Source organism: Mus musculus, chromosome 8, assembly GCF_000001635.26.
Source record: "Mus musculus strain C57BL/6J chromosome 8, GRCm38.p6 C57BL/6J".
Taxonomy (NCBI): domain Eukaryota; kingdom Metazoa; phylum Chordata; class Mammalia; order Rodentia; family Muridae; genus Mus; species Mus musculus.
This window is the reverse complement of record NC_000074.6, coordinates 111110146-111127418: the sequence shown is the minus strand read 5'-3', so window position 1 is coordinate 111127418 and position 17273 is coordinate 111110146. Positions and strand designations below refer to the sequence as shown.

Below are 17273 nucleotides of genomic sequence, written 5' to 3'. Positions count from 1 at the left end.
CTTTAAAGATTTATTTTTTTAAGGAGTATACAGTTTGTTTTTGTGAAACAGCTCTAGCTGTCCTAAGGCTCATCATGTAGACCAGACTCACAAAGATCTACCTACTTCTGCTTCCTGGGTGTTGTGATTAAAGAAAAGCATCATTACATGTAGCTAAGGGTTAAAGACTTGCTGATTTTCTTCTCATGCTCATGAATGTTTTACATACGTCTGTGCCCCATGTGTATGTGGTACTCATGAAAGCCAGAAGAACACACTGGATGCCAGCAGTGGTAGTAAGTGAACCAACGTGCTCTGGAAGGACAGGCAGCTTTTTGTTTTCCTTTTTTTTCTTTTTCTTTCTTTTTTTTTTTTTTTTTTTTTTTTTTTTTGGTTTTTCGAGACAGGGTTCTCTGTTCGGCCCTTGCTGTCCTGGAACTCACTCTGTAGACCAGGCTGGACTCGAACTCAGAAATCTGCTTGCCTCTGCCTCCCAGCCTCCCAAGTGCTGGGATTAAAGGCACCACTGCCCGGCCAGGCAGCTCTCTTAACTTAGCCGTTTCTCCCCAGCCCCAAAGATGTTTTTATTTCTATTTTATGTGTTTTATCTTTATGGGTGTTTGCAAATGCACATGTACCAGATGCAAATGGAAGCCAAAAGAAGGCATCAGGTCCCTTGGAAGTGGAGTTGCAGGCAGCTGTGAGCTGCCCTCAGGTAAGGGAACCAGAAACCTACAGGAGCACAAAGTAAAGTGTTCCTAACTTCTCAACCACCACTCCAGCCCCAGCATGTCTTTACTTTTATTTTTTAATTTATTTATTTTATATGAGTACACTGTCACTCTCTTCAGACACACCAGGAGAGGGTGTCAGATCCCATTACAGATGGTTGTGAACCACCATGTAGTTGGTGGGAATAGAACTCAGGACCTCTGGAAGAGCAGTCAGTGCTCTTAATCACTGAGCCATCTCTCCAGCCCTGCCCCAGCATGTCTCTTTCACACTAATTCTGATGCTTACTTGTAAAGTCAAATATAAATAAGTACATAAAGTAGAAGATGATCTGCGTCTGCTTCTTTACTGGGCTGCCCTGTGAAGGTTGACTGATTACCTGTGTATTTCCAGGTGACGTCCTCCAGCAGCAAGTTGCTGTCTTTCGGCAAGTATTTGTTAAGCCAGGCCCAACAGTGGACCTGCTGATCGGTTGGAGAAATCATAAAGAAACTGAAAATGAAAACCCCAAAATAATCAAAACCAAAAGGCAGAAAATTTACACAGATTTAGTAACATTTCTAAAGAATCCTTTCCCATTAGGGTGACTACACCCAGTGTACAGTTATACATAGTACAACTTATTCTGTTCTTATCTTTTAAGCAGAGTGAGTCTCACTTCATAGGCCAAGCTGGCCTGGAACTTCTCATGTAGCCCAGATTGGCCCCAAACTTGTGTTAAACCTTCACATTCCTGACATTATAAGTATGAGCCACCAACCCACCCTGGGTTTCTTCTCTTTATTGGCCTTTGCTGATTTGTTTACAGGTGACTAGTGATTTAGACAGGAGTTTATGAAATCGTTTCTGGGCTCCTAGGACTGTGGCCTCCTAGAGAAGTACTAATTGTTCAACATCCAGAGCCCGTGAAGTATCAGTTTAGTGGAAGGAGAAGGGCATGGCAGCTCAGCTCACCTGCGTTTGGTCAGGCGTGCGATGCTGCAGTCGTTTTCGTATCCTCCATATTCATTGAGCATGCCAGTATGAACGATGTGGCCTACAGGTACATCAAGGTCATTGCAGAAAAGGTACTGCAGACTTTCTAACGCCTCGTCCCCAGTGGACTGCAAGGCAAGGTTGAGGTGGGGACAGTGAACACAGGAGCACCTGACCGCACTGCCCGACTGAGGGAACTCAAAGATACAACCTACATGGCACCATTTGCAGGCTTACTTTCCTGTAAGCCACAAGGAAATCTAACCATCAGTACTTATGATAAACATGTCTTACCAAGTTAATTAAAAACTGCTACAGGAGCTAAACTTCAGAAAAATGTGATTATACAGTTGAAACACTAAAATAGTGTAGAGTTCTTCCAGAATCAGTTTTGAGGTAATAAGTGAAAAATGGGCATTTGGGAGCTAGAGAGGTGTCTCCGTGGTCAAGAAAACTGGCTACACGTCCAGAAAGAAATCTTGAGTTCAATCTTAGCAACCACAGGGTGGCTCACAGCCACCTAAAACTAGAGTCTCATGAGATCCAGTGTCCTCTTCTGGTATGCAGATATATATGCAGACAAAACACTCATACACAAGCAAGTCTTTGCTGGGCTGGCGGTGCACGCCTTTAATGTCAGCACTTAGAAGGCAGAGGCAGGTGGATCTCTGAATTGGAGGCCAGCCTGGTCTACAAAGTGAGTTCCAGGACAGCCAGGGCTACACAGAGAAACCCTGTCTGAAAGAGAAGAGAAGAGAAGGGAGGGGAAGGGAAGGGAAGGGGAGGGGAGGGGAGGGAGGGGAGGGGAGGAGAGGGAAGGGGAGGGGAGGGGGAGATCAAAACAAACATTTTGGGGGCTGAAGAGGTGGCTCCTTGGTTAAGAGCACTGGCTGTTTGGTCAATTCCCAAGCACCCGCATGGCAGCCCACAGCCATTTATAACTCCAGTCCCAGGGGAAGCCAAGGCTGCCTTCTGGCTGGCTTCCTCAGGTACTGCATGCACACGGTCAACAGGCATACATTGAAGCAAAATAACTATATGTATATAATTAAAAACATGAAAATACATGAAAGAAAACACTCAATAAGTAGAAAATGTTTCCCCAAACTTTAATACTTACAGTTATTTCAAATTTTGTGAAAGAGGACATGTCAATGACACACACAGCTTCCTTGCAGCATTTGACTTCTGACTCCACAATATCAAACCAATCTGGCTTGTAGAAAGTCTTGCTCTGTTCTAATGCAAGAAGGTCTATGAAGCAGAAAAAACACGGTGGAAAGTAAAGAGTTTTGACACTGAGAAGTCTTCATATATTTTATTATGGCCTACAGACTCTTTTCCTTCCAGGAACCCATTCTAGCCAAAGGCACTCACTAAATACCAGTTTTAAGGCAGGGTAGAAGCAACTGTCTCAGTAGCTGAAGAGCTTGCTATGCAAGCATGAGGACTTGAGTTTGGATTCCCAGCACTGATATAAAGCTGGGATTAACAGTGAACCCTGGTTAATCCCAGAAGTGAGAGGATTCTGTGGCTTGTTGGCCAGCAGTTTAGCCAATCAGTCAACTCCAAATTCAGTGAAAAAATCTGTCTGAAAAAGTAAGGTGGAGTACAGAGAAAACATAAATCTCTGGCCTATACGAGGGTGCACATATACACATGCATACAACACACACACAGCCAAGGGTGGTTTCTGCCTATGATCCCAGCAATTGAGATGCCAAAATAAGAGGGCTGATCAGGATTCAAATCTGACCTAAAATATAAAGTAAGTTCTAGGCTAAAATGTGAGATTCTTAAAAAAGAAGACAGACAGACAGACACATTCCTACCCTTGTTGGGTGGAACAAAGTACTTTGGCCTCTCAAATCCATGTTTCTCCATCCATCTGGCTCCTTGAGCATCCAGCCGGTCATAAAGAGGAGATGTACGTAACTGCCTTCCAGTCTGGAAATCCCAACGGGGAACCTTCAGATCATATATCAGAGCTAGAACAGATAAACACTCTGTCAGCTGGACCTGGAAGCACAGGCTTACAATTCCAGAGACCTGGGTGGCTGAAGTAGAAGGACTTCAAGGTTCCAGCCAAGCCAAGCCTGGGCAGCTTGTGATGGTTTGAATTAGAATGGCCTCCATAGACTCATATATTTGAAAGTTAGGTTCCCAGCTGGTGGAACTCTGTGGAAAGGATTAGGAGGTGTGGCCTTGTTAGAGAAGGTATGTCACTGGGGGGACTTTGAAGTTTCAAAGCCCACACCAGGTCCAGTGCTATCTCTGCCTCCAACTTGCAGATAAAAATCAGCTACTGTGCTAGTACCAGTCTTGCCTGCCTGCTCCATGCTCCCCACCATAATGGTCAGACTCACTCTCTGAACTATGCACAAGCCCCCAGTTAAGCAATTCCTTTATAAGTTGCCTTGGTCATGGTGTCTCCTCATAGCAAGAGAAAAGTAACTAGGACTGCAACTTAACAAGTCCCCAACTCAGAGTAAAAATCAAAAACCAAGCAAGAGACTGAGGCAGATGGACTTGCTTAGCATGCATGAGGCTCTGGGGCTCAGTTCCCACGACCATAAAAAAAGGGGGTAGAGTCGGGGTAAGAACAACCTCTCTGCAGATACAAGCACTGGCTGTCCTTCCAAAGGATCTGGGTTTATTTTCCAGCACCCACATGGTGGCTCACAATTGTTCTCTAACTCCACTTCTAGGGGATCTGATGCCCTCTTCTGGCCTTCATAAGTATCAGGCATCAAAGTGGCACACAGGCATACACAAAAGCAAAATATTCATACACATCAAATTTTTAAATAAATTAAAAAAATTTAAAGCCAAGCAACAGTAATGCACAGGCCTTTAATTCCAGTAGGTGCAGTTGGATCTCTGCGTTCAAGGTCAGCTTGGTCTAAGGAACATGAACACGTTCCAGAACAGGGAGGACTACACAGAGAAACTGTCTGAGAATTACTAAGGTGGTGTTCATGATGGGCTATCAAAGTTCAGAGTCACAGACTGAACTGAGAAGAACTGAGTGACCAATAGCTATAAGAGCCTGGAATTATTCCAACTCAAAAGAGAGTAATTTACAGGGGAAAAGCTCAAGTATCAGATATCACCCAATGGAACATGTCTAGTTCAGAAGAGAGAAAAGTGTATAAATACTGGTGCTATCTTGCTAACAAACACTAGCAAGTAATTTACACCTGTTTGCATTTTTAGTTCCAAATTAGTCAGCAGAAACAATGAAAAAGTCATGAATCTAAATGTTGCAAAACTCCAAAGTATGTATGAAGGCCCTGGCTGTCCTTGAACTCACTCAGTAAACCAGGCTGACCTCAAACTCACAGAGATCTGCCTGCCTCTGCCTCCACTCCCCCAAGTAATGGGATTAAAGGTGTGCACCTAGATTGATGAAGGCTGTATCTAAAGGGGACGTGGGTAATTTTGTTTATGCTCAAAGACAGGCATATGTTGGCACACACACTTCGTCTTAGCACCCAAGAAGCAGAGGCAGGGAGATCTCTGTGATTTCCAGGTCAGCTAAGAATACAGTGAGAAACTACCTTGGGGAAAAAAGCATGTGAGAGGCCAGCTGCTTTTCATAACAAGTTCCAGGCTAGCTAAAGCTACAAAAAGTGTAAAAAAGGTACTTAATTCTTTGCTTGTGCTGCAGGGATCCTCTGGTTTACAGACTTCCCTTTAATGTGTAAGGGGTGTATGGTACACCTTCATGTGGTGGTTCTGAGATCTGAAAGGCTATGTTATTCACATAACAAAGCTAAAATCCAAATTCATCTCTTCTTTATTTTAAGATTTTTGGAGCTGGAGAGATGGCTTAGTATAACAGCACTAACCACTCTTCCAGAGGACCTGAGTTCAATTCCTAGAAACCTGTGTACAAGTAGGAGAGGCCAACTCTACAAAACTGTCCTCTGACCCTACATCTGCCCTGTTCTGCAATATGTGTACACACACCATTACACGGAACAGAGGGACAGACAGACAGACAAGGATTGGTGGCATACACCTGTAATCCTAGCATTTAGGAGATAGAGGCAGGAAGATCAGAAGTTTAAGGCAATATAGCAAGTTAAAGACAGCCTGGATTCTGAGACTCCATCTCAAAATAATGACAAAAACTACCCAATGACTTCAAAGCCTAGGAGGGAAGCTGAGGTAGCACCAAGGCCCACTGAAAAGGCTACACTGCTAGCAGCACACAGGAAACTGCAACATACCAGCTTGCAAGTCTAGTCCTTCCTATTCCTAGCATGGCCCCATGTGCCGGAAATGCTCCTAAGTGTCAGGTGGGGCATAAATCCCCATCCTCCGACCTGAAATAGGCACAGATGAGAAACCCAATTCAAAATGGTTATTAAAGAGGTAAGGGAAAGCCCTGACTAATAAATCAAACGACACAAAGACTGCTGAGCCCAGTAAAATTAGAGTAAAAGCACACTTACGCATAACTTCCATGACCCGGTGGCGCAGAAAGGTGCGGCTGCTCTGGAGGGCTCCGAAGCGCTGCAAATCCAACTCCCAGACATTTTCAGAGGGATAACCATATACCATCCATTCTGCTAGGAACCTGTTTAGATGGAGACAGAAGGCTGTTGGGCCTCAGATAGGACAGAGAGAAGAATTCACATCATACAATCAAGAACCAGTGGAACCACAGAGTGGGCAGCACAGAAGCCGAGCAAGTCTAGACAGTTTTCTCACATGTTCTAAAGTAAACATGGATCCAAGTACGATTCTCACAGGACCACAAGGAGGAACATAATAAGCCCTGGCTGTCCTGGAACTCACTATATAGACGACGCTGTCCTCAAACCCAGAGAGATCTGTATGCCTCTGCTTCACGAGTCCTGGGATTGCAGGAGAGTGCCAGTTTTTGAGGATTTTTGAAAAAATTTTATGTGAGTGGGTCTTTAGTCTGCATGTAAATTTGTGCACCAAAACTGCTGGTGTTTACAGAGGCCAGAAGAGAGCCCTGGATCTGCTGCAGCTGGACTCAGGTGGTTGTAAGCTGTCATGTAGATTTTAACTCTAATAACAGAATTCCTAACAGAATCCCCAAAAAAGTGTTTAAGACATAAGCCGTATGCAGAAGTGCTGTGCTCCTCCTTCACAGTCAGTCAGGTGGAGACAGCTCTCTGGTACCTCACCATGTCTCTGCTCCAGATGTCTCTGACACGCTTCGGTTTTCACAGCCGCCTAAGCACTGACCTCCGAATGTAACCTTTTCTTTTTATGACTGTGCATGTGTATATGATTGGAGCCGGCACTTCTGAATGTCAGGGTAACTGTGGAGTCGCTTCTCTCCCTCTGCCTTTACAAAGATTCCTTTTTTGTTTTGTTTTGTTTTTTGGTTTTTAGTTTTTGGTTTTTCGAGACAGAGTTTCTCTGTATAGCCCTGCTGTCCTGGAACTCACTCTGTAGACCAGGCTGGCCTCAAACTCAGAAATCCGCCTGCCTCTGCCTCCCAAGTGCTGGGATTCCTAAAGTTGAACTTAGGTTGCCAGGCTTGTGCAAACGCCCTTCCCCACTCAGCCATCTCACAGGCTCCCCAGATGCCCGGAAAAATGCTCTAACTATGATAAATACATTTGACCCTTGAAGAGCATGGCTTTGGACAGAGCAGGTGTATTTTATTTCTGGATTATAAAAAATTGTTACTTTGTGACAATTAGAAAACAACAAAAAACATAACTCATGTACCCTACAAATATCCAAAGCACTGTGAGTTAGGAGGGCTGAAAAGCTGGCTCAGCAAATTAAGAGCACATACTGCTTCCATATAGGACTGGAGTTTCAGTTCCCAGAAGCCAGCATGGAACTCCAGCTCCAGCAAGAGGATTTAACGCCTGGCACTACAGGACCCCCACTCATGTGCACATATTCATATGTACATAGTTAAAATAAAAAACAAAACATAAACATTTTTTTAATAGAGAAGAACAGATGGGCTGGAGAGATGGCTCCGTGGTTGCTCTTCCACAGGACCTGAGTTCCAATTCCCTGCAACCACATGGCAACTTGCAACTGTCTGCAATCCAGTGCCAAGTGATTTGACACCCACACACAGACAAACATGCAGGCAAAAAGCCAATGCACATAAAGTAGAAATAAATAGATCATTAAAAAAAGAAAAAAGGAGCCAGGCGGTGATAGTATGCACCTTTTGTCCCAGCATCCAGGAGGCAGAGGCAGGAGGATCTCTGAGTCTGTAGCCAGCCTGGTCTACAGAGTGAGTTCCAAGAGGGCCAGAGCTACATGAAGAAACTCTGTCTTGAACGCCCTTTAAAAAAAGGCGTATCAGATGCACATAAGTAAGCACTGTCGACTGGCAATGTATACACGCACATATATTGTAATATGTAAAAATTTCAGATTAGGTTTATGGGGGGGGGGGGATTTGTTGGTTTTTTGTTTTTCTAGACAGAGTTTCTCTATGAAGCACCCCTGGCTGCCCTGGAACTAGATTTGTAGACTAGGCTGGCCTCAAACTCAGAGAGATCCACTTGCCTCTGACCTCTGAATGCTGGGATAACGGTGTGTGCCACCATGTTGGGTCCCACTTTCTCACTCTTTTTTTTATATATATATATTTTTATTAGGTATTTTCTTCATTTACATTTCAAATGCTATCCCAAAAGTCCCCCAAACACCGCCTCCCTTTCTCACTCTTAACCCAGGCTCAATAGAAATCACTAAGTGTCCAGTCTGGCCTCGCTCACTACAGTCCTCTTCCATCAGTTCCCTAAGTAAGCGGATTACAGGCACGTGCCACCACATCCAGATAATCAGCTTCTTTTTAACCTGAGAATAAAGTGTCCTATGCTGCTGAGGACGACCGTGAACTCCTGATCCTCCCAAGAGTTGGACCTGTAAGCTTACAGCTGATTGACTACTACATGTGTGTGGCACAGTGGGGTCAAGCACACGTGCCCTGCTGTGTAACCTCTCACAGGCCACTTAGGCGCTCATTCCATCCTGCAGAACTGAGACAGCAGACCTATCTAACATAACTCCACATTTTCTCTTCCCCCGGCAACCACTATTTTTCTTTCTGTTTCTATGACTACCCTAAATGCCTCACATAAGTGGAATTGTACAGTATTTGTATCCTTCTGTAACTGGCTTATCTTTTTCTTTTCAAAACAAAGTCTTTCTATGAAGTCTTGGCTGGCCTCAAATTTGTAAGGATCTACCTGCCTCTGCTTCCCCAGCTGGGATTTTCCTAACTACCTATTGTTAAACTACAAATTTAATTGCCTACCTTGATTGCCTATTTCACTTACCATACCTAGCTACTTCTAACCTTACTCAATCAAAACATTAACATTGGTAGAAACTGAAATATTAAAGTTTTTTCCACAGGTTAATGACTGAGTTACTAAAATATTATATTCAGTAACATTTATGGAACATGGATGAAGTAATTACCTTGAAGATAATACACTGTTATTTACATTACTATCTGGTCACAGACATATTAACAATGAATACTCTAAAAAGGAAGAACCTAGCAAGCTAAAGCATCCACAGGTGACTCTACGTAAAAAAGACTTACTTTCCAGCTCCTCCACCCAACGACAGGCCAGCAGAGTTCATCCCTGCCAGGACAAAGTAGCCCTGTACTACAGGAGACTCGCCCATGATGCACTTCATGTCTGGTGTGAAGGTCTCAGGGCAATTCACCAACTTCAAAATCTCCAGAGTCTCCAATGCTGGCATCCTACGCAGGAGGGAACTCAGCAGGGGCTCTGAGCAATCAAACAAACCCAAACAGTCCCACCTTTAGGGAATTAAACCTCTTCAAGTACTTATACCTTTTACTCCTCCTTTCTTTAGAGGAGACCGTTCTAAGAGTCATTTGGTTATCAGAAAGACGAAAATTGGTAGAATTACAGAACACACCTACAAAATGCCTGGCATGCAGAGTAAGAAAATCATACTTTACAAAGGCAAGGAGCCACACAACAAAAGGAACACAGAAGGTGACAAGCAGTAATCTTGAAGGGGTCAAGGCCTGTGGGAAGGTCTCCATGAAAGACAGTGTTTCCTACAGTGAGATGGATGTAAGAACAAGTTTGCATTTGTTCTACACTATCTCTGCCCACTGTCCCTTTGGACAGCAGTAATAGATGGAAACAGGATTAACTGGCTGATGGGCACAAGGGTTTAGTTTCCCATAAGCAGCAATTTGTCCTTTTAAAAACCCACCAAGGATGGAAGAAAAATTAGGAGATATTTCATATCCTTTCGATTTATAACCATGTAACTACAATAATTATTCAAAAAAAGACAGAATTATTTTAAGTCTTAATAAAGACCACATCAGCAAAATAATCTACTTTTACAATCCTCCTGCCTCAGCCTCCCACATGCTGTGATTACAAGCAGGAATACATCACACCAAGCCTGGCTTTGTAGAAACCTCTTCAATTTCATTAAGTCTTACTAAAAGAAAGTCCCCCTTCTAGTCTAAAGCTTCAGCAGTGATTTAAATAAGTCAGTCAAGCTCATTCAGCCTGTAGACCCCTGCCTCCATGAGCTAACCAGTAACCATATCCTTAGTTCAGGCAAACGCTAGACTACCCTTCATGATTACTATTGTACTTTCTGGAGCTGTCTTCTTTTTATTTTTTTTTTAGGTTTTTCGAGACAGGGTTTCTCTGTATAGCCCTGGCTGTCCTGGAACTCACTCTGTAGACCAGGCTGGCCTCAAACTCAGAAATCCGCCTGCCTCTGGCTCCAGAGTGCTGGGATTAAAGGTGTGCGCCACCACCGCCCAGCTGGAGCTGTCTTAAAGATAAATAACTACTCATGAAAATACCTTGAAAAATGTAACATCTTAGATAAGTAGACGACACTGTTGTTATAATTGACTTCACATACCAAAGTGATCCCAGTCTTCACGAAGGTTCTGAATTTCCAACTGGTTCTTGCCTTCAGTGAAAATAGGTTTGGGGTTCTTCTCAAAGCCTCCAGACAAGATGCCACCCTGCCAGTTCCTAATGTAAATTCTTCCATCAGCATCCACAATGGCTGAAGAAGAGAAGCAACAAAGAAGTGGGACAAAGGAGAAAAACAAGGGGTTAGAGACCAGCCAGATTCCTAGATGGAGAGACTGCCTTACCAACAGTGCAGCAGCCAATAAATACAGGCATCCATTAAAACACTTCTACTGAAGACCAGGCAGCGGTGGCGCACGCCTTTAATCCCAGCACTTTGGAGGAGGAGGCAGGTGGATCTCTGAGAGTTCGAGGCCAGCCTGGTCTACAGAGTGAGTTCCAGGACAGCTAGGGCTACACAGAGAAACCCTGTCTCGAAAAAAAGAAAAGAAAAAAAAAGGAAAGGAAAACCATTGGAAGTCAGGGGGAAGGATCTTCCCACTCAAGATTACAGAAAAGATTGTTTCTCTGATTATCCCAAACATTACCAGGAACCTAAACGCTTTGCCAACACCTCACAATCAAACTAAACTATGGTGGCACTGTGCCTTTCCAAAGTCTAACAGAAAGGGGAGGTGCAGAGTTCATTCCCTGAAATGATATCAAAACCCTCCTAAGCTCAGCATGCCTGCCTCTGCCTCCAAGCCCACAACAGTGAGTTCAGGCCAGCCAGGACTACACAATGAGACTCTGTCTCAAAAAAATAAAATATAAGCCAGGCAGTAGTGGTACACACCTTTAATCCTAACACTCGGGAGGTAGAGGCAGGTGAACCTCTGAGTTCAAGGCCAGTCTGGTTTACAGAGTGAATTGGTGGACAGGCAGGCTACTGTCTGCCCCAAAACAAAAGGAAGGAAGGAAGGAGAGAGAGAGAAGAGGAGTAGGAAGAGGAAGAAGAAGAAAAGAAAGGAAGGCAGACAGAGAGACTTACCGGCCAAGCAAGGAAGGAGTAAAATAGCCCCACCTTTTCTTCCTTCCGTGGCTTATAACCATTAAACCACTAGGTACATGGACTACCTATACACTTCTACAACTGATACCATTTAAGATGAAAGCACAAAATGTATATTCCAAATTCTCAATGAACCATATATATTAGGGATTAAAATAAGCTTTCAGAAAAAAAAATCAAACCAAGAAAGTGGGGCGGCACACGCCTTAAATCTCAGCACTCAGGAGGCAGAGGCAGGTGGATCTCTGTGAGCTTGAGGCCAGCCTGGTCTACAAAGAGAATCCAGGACAGCTAGGGTTATTACAGAGAAACCCTGTCTCAAAAACAAACAAAAATCAAAAAGCAAGAACATTCTTGGTGGCATCTCCATTCTGGCTATCTTTTCCTAAGAAGTAATCAAAGGAAATTTAGAATGGGATCCACGTCCCTGTAACATGCTCCAGAAAAGAAAGAAAGGCTTCTAGACATAATATGTCCTTAATGAAGTTTTCCTTTCAAAGGACAGGATACTAGCTAGCGAGGAGATAAAATTATTTTTTTAAAAGAAGAATGAAAGAAAGAAAAAAAAATACAAGTCCTCACTTGGTGTGTTGCTCTGCAGAGGGGTGTCCCAGGGACGAGTCAGAAGGTAGAAGTGTTCACAGGCGTGTAGCGGGATACTAAGCGGCTCCTCGTTGGACAGACCCAGCTCATATGCCCACTACAATGGACAGTTTGTGGGTGAGAAGAGGAACAGAAACACAGTCAGTAGCCTTCTGACTAAGACAGTACACTACTTCACCCAGTGTGGGAGTCTACTGTTAGCTGCTCATATCTGAGGACTAGGTTTGTGTTTAGAACATAGCTCTGGATTACCCACTCCAAATAAGCAGTATAGTATCTCAGTAAAATGATAACCTTGTATCTCTACAGTAAAAAGTGCAGATTTAAATTAAGTCATAGACCCAGTTACCAACCTACCTGCCCGGCACAGTTGACAAAATACTGGCATTCGATCTGTCCTTTGTCTGTCTCCACACCAGTAACTTGACCTTTTTTGATCAGTACGTGAAGAACACTTGTCCGGTCATAAATCTGAACACCTATTTCAAAACAAAGAAAAAAAGAAGGCAAATTATTAGCCACACAGTGGTGATGCAGGCCTTTGATCCCAGCACTTGGGAGGCAGAAGCAGGAGGATCTCTGGGAGTTCTAAGCCAACCTGGTCTACAGAGCAAGTTCCAGAACAGCTAGAGCTACATAAAGAAACTGTCGCAGAAAACTAAAAAGAAAAAGAAGGCAAGGGCTGGAGAGATAGAAGGCTTACTGGTTAAGAGCATTGACAGTGTACTCATATACATAAAATAAATCTTTAAGCCGGGCGTGGTGGCGCATGCCTTTAATCCCAGCACTCAGGAGGCAGAGGCAGGCGGATTTCTGAGTTTGAGGCCAGCCTGGTCTACGAAGTGAGTTCCAGGACAGCCAGGGCTACACAGAGAAACCCTGTCTGGAAAAACAAAAACAAAACAAAAATAAATAAATCTTTAAAAAAAAAAAAAAAAGGCAAATTATTTGATGTTACAAAATTAAGGTCTCTTGGGGGGCTAGAGAGATAGCTCAGCCATTAAAAACACTGACTGTTCTTCCAAAGGTCCTGAGTTCAATTCCCAGCAACCACAAGCTGGCTCACAACCATCTGTAATGGGATCTGATGACCTCTTCTGGTGTGTAGGCATACATTCAGATACAGCACTCATATATATTAAATAAATAAATAAGTTTTTTTAAAAAGATAAGTTCTCGCCGGGCGCGGTGGCGCATGCCTTTAATCCCAGCACTCTGGAGGCAGAGGCAGGTGGATTTCTGAATTCAAGGCTAGCCTGGTCTACACAGTGAGTTACAAGACAGCCAGGGCTACACAGAGAAACTCTGTCTCAAAAAACCAAAAAATAAGTTCTCTGAAGCAGACTCTCTACTCCAAAAAGGCACTGAAGAAGCTGAGTCAATAATTTAATTTAAAAACAGAACCTCAGCATAGTATGGTGACATACAATGGTGATCTCAGCACTTTGGAGTCTAAGGTTTGGCTACATGGCAAGTCTCAGGCCAGCCTGAGCTACATAGTGAAACCCTACTTCAAAACAAACAAACAAACAAACAAAAGACAATACAGCTCAGTAATAGAACATCTGCCTAGCATGCCCAACGCACTGGGTCCAATTCTCAGAACTATAGTGAGTGTATATATAGAGAGAGTATATGTAACACTCTGGACACCGAGTCCTTTTCTGGTTTACTCTGGGTCATATTTAAGCTCTAGTTTAAACTCCCCAATCATTCTCTTGCCTTGGCACTTCTCAAGTCCAGAGCAGGGACTCTCGTAAGTCTGACATGTATGAATCAGCACAGGTAGGTCCTTAGAACAAATGGATACTATTTAAAAATACAGTCTAGGTAAAATAAAGTCCAGGTAAAATATTAAAGGCCTAGGTAGAATTTTAAGGTCTGGCTAGCCTAACATTCCAAGGAGACTTTCTCATATGTTTCTGCTGGTACTAGGAAACTTTCTCATGCCCAGGAAGCCAGGGCTATACAGAAAAACCCTGTCTCGAAAAAAAAACAAAAAAAAAAAAAACAAAAATTAAAAATAAAAATATAAATAAATAAATAAATAAATAAACCCTGTAGAATCTTAATTCAGGATCATGGTTCAGTTCCCGAATCTGGACCCTGGCCCTGACTGATCAGTCCTGGGGTGTAGGCTCAATAAATCATCCCTGTATGACTGAGATCAGTGTTCGTGTGAGATATTATTCAGTTTTCCAGTTTTGACACAGTGCAGTGGTCAAAACTGGAAAACTGAATAATATCTCATACCTTTCTTTCCCCATACCTAAGCTGGTCTTAGTACCCAAACTCATGCAAAATAATAACAACAACAACAATAATAATTAGCCAATATATAAACAAACAAACAAACAGAAACCTGCTCACCATTCTGGGAGGCAGCACTTGCCAGGGCCAGAGCCACATCAGCAGAGGACACTACTGCATCCTCAGGAACGTACATGGCCCCGACCAGATCATGCACATTGAGGAGAGGGTGAAGTTCAGCCACTTTCTTCGGGGAGATGATCTCAGAAGGGATACCTACAACACTGCCATAGAACACAGGGGAAAATTCTACTGTTATGGGCTCTGTGGCAAAGTCAGGAGGGGTGTGTAGTCCTTAGTCTAAGAGTATATAGAACTCTTACGTACTTCAGCCTTGAGTTGATACGCTTCAGAGAGATCAACCGGTCCTGAGTCTGGGCCAGAGAGATTGAGCCTGTCCTTAAGTAACCTGTGAGAAAAAGCAATCAAATGAGCAGTCCAATGGGATCCACTAGATTAACAGGTTATACCTATTATGAATCATCTAGCAAAATTTAAACACAGAGACATAACTACTCTTAGCTCACAGCTTTGTGAGAGTCAACTAGAATCCTAACATATATAAAAACCTTCAAAATGATAATGAAAGCTACTATGGCTGAAAGTTTACTAGGCTGAGAGCTCATTCCTTTCTTCATTCAGTTTCCCTTTCAGTCATGGTGGGAGTACACTCCTTAGTGAAAGCCATTCCTAACATTGTTTACCAGAGAGGCAGTCAGATTCATACTCCTTCCCCAGTACAGCCAAACAACAAGCTGCTATCTAAACACAGGCAAGTGGACCCTCTTAAAACATTTAGTCTTGAGCAAGCGGGTGAATGCCTGGAAGATTCTGGTCCCCTGGAGAAGCAGTAATGTCTGGACGGCTTATTCATCTTCCCTATGTCTGGGCTCCCTAGCCTTTTTGTAGCTGGAAGTTTCCTGGAATTAAGTGATTTAATACGTTTTGGTTCCTCTTGGGTGGGAAGGTTTTTCTGAAACCAAGATGCAATGCCATCTCTAGCTCATCTTCTTTCATGTTCATTTTTTTTCCTTTTAAAACAAAATTTTTATAGCCAGACCTGATAGCACATGCCTTTAATCCCAGCACCTGGTAGGCAGAGACAGATGAATCTCTGTGAGTTCAAGGCCAGTAGGGTCTACATAGCAAGTTCAAGTCTATCCAAGGCTACATAGTGAGACCCTATCTCAAAAAAAGTATTATTAATGTATATAGATGAGTGGATATACAAATGTCACAGCATGTGTGTGATAGTTGGAGGACAACCTTCTCAGGGGTCAGTTCTCTCCTTCTACTATGGGTTCAGCAAGAAGTGTTAGCTATCAAGCCATTTCACCAGCTTTCTCTTGTAGGGATACTATTTTCATGTAGGAACGACTGTCTCTGATTTCTGACCCAGCAGAGATCTGATTGTAGACAAAAATTTTGGTATTGTTAAGCATCTCCTGCCCTAGTATTTTGGAAACATTGTTCTCCATCACCTTCTCATTGGTTAAAAGTCTATGGCCTATAGCAAAAAGCAGAATAGTAAGGTGGGACTTCTGGACTGAGAGAGGAACTCTGGGAGAGAGAAAGGCATGGGAGAGTCAGCCACCAAGATGTGGATGGATGAAACTAAGGAGAGGCAACCAGTCAAGTGGCAAAACTTAGGAGAGTATAAACTGGATAACTGAGTTATGAGCTAGTGAAAAACAATGCGAGCTACAGGGCCTAGGCATTCATAAATGAATATAAGCCTCAGTGTCATTCAGAACTGGGGCTGGCGAGCCGGGCATGGTGGCGCATGCCTTTAATCCCAGCACGCGGGAGGCAGAGGCAGGCAGATTTCTGAGTTCGAGGCCAGCCTGGTCTACAAAGTGAGTTCCAGGACAGCCGGGACTACACAGAGAAACCCTGTCTCGAAAAACCAAAAAAAAAAAAAAAAAAACCAAAAAAAAACAACTGGGGCTGGCATAGAAAAGGCCCACATGGTTACATTCTCATATTCTCTCTCTCTCCTCTCTGGAAGAGCAGAAAATGCAGTAATCATTGAGCTATCTCTCCAACTCCCTGTTCTGTTTTTAAAACAAAGTCTAACTCTTTAATCCAAGTTGTTCTGGAATTCACAGCAACACTCATTCCTGCTTCAGCCTCCGAAACACTGAGATTACAAGCATGAGCTACAGCCTCTCTAGGTATTTTAACCTACTGGTTATCTTGATTGTCAACCTGACAGGATTTAGAACTTCCTAGAAGGAGCTGGAGAGATGGCTCAGCAGTTAAGAGCACTGTCTGCTCTTCCAAAGGTCCTGAGTTCAAATCCCAGCAACCACATGCTGGTTTACAACCATCTGTACAGCTACAGTGTACTCATATAAATAAAATAAATAAATAAATCTTAAAAAAAAAAAAAAGAACTTCCTAGAAACCAAACGTCTTGAGATGTCTGTGAGGTTATTCCAGGGAGGCATAATAAAAGATCAAAGGCCTATCTACTTAGAAACACCATCCCATGGGCTGGGGTTCCACAGAAAATAAAAAGAAGGCAAGTAAGCCAGGCGGTGGTGGCGCACACCTTTGATCCCAGCACTTGGGAGGCAGAGGCAGGTGGATTTCTGAGTTCAAGGCCAGCCTGGTCTTTCACAGTGAGTTCCAGGACAGCCAAAGCTATATAGAGAAACCATGTCTTGAAAAAAACAAAACAAACAAACAAACAAACAAAAAGAAGGCAAGTACAACTCATCTGTTTCCTAACTGTAGACTCAAGGTGAGGTGACAAGTCACCT

General features: G+C 43.3%; 1 protein-coding gene across 5 annotated transcripts in view; it reads right to left on the bottom strand.

Annotated features, from left to right (window-relative positions):
* The window catches only part of Pdpr (pyruvate dehydrogenase phosphatase regulatory subunit), a 45173-nt gene that overhangs the window by 12363 nt on the left and 15537 nt on the right, over positions 1 to 17273 (bottom strand). For 3 of the 5 annotated variants that reach the window (XM_030243602.1, XM_006531084.4, NM_198308.1), the window contains exons 4-14: positions 14836 to 14917; positions 14569 to 14732; positions 12556 to 12677; positions 12178 to 12295; positions 10588 to 10737; positions 9260 to 9452; positions 6147 to 6271; positions 3519 to 3674; positions 2807 to 2940; positions 1666 to 1814; positions 1091 to 1203 (exon numbers count right to left, since the gene is read on the bottom strand). In XM_030243602.1, coding sequence (XP_030099462.1) covers positions 1091 to 1203; positions 1666 to 1814; positions 2807 to 2940; positions 3519 to 3674; positions 6147 to 6271; positions 9260 to 9452; positions 10588 to 10737; positions 12178 to 12295; positions 12556 to 12677; positions 14569 to 14732; positions 14836 to 14917 — 1506 coding nt within the window. The remainder of the gene's footprint in view (positions 1 to 1090; positions 1204 to 1665; positions 1815 to 2806; positions 2941 to 3518; positions 3675 to 6146; positions 6272 to 9259; positions 9453 to 10587; positions 10738 to 12177; positions 12296 to 12555; positions 12678 to 14568; positions 14733 to 14835; positions 14918 to 17273) is intronic. The other 2 variants (XM_030243604.1, XM_030243603.1) reach the window with 1 other exon arrangement.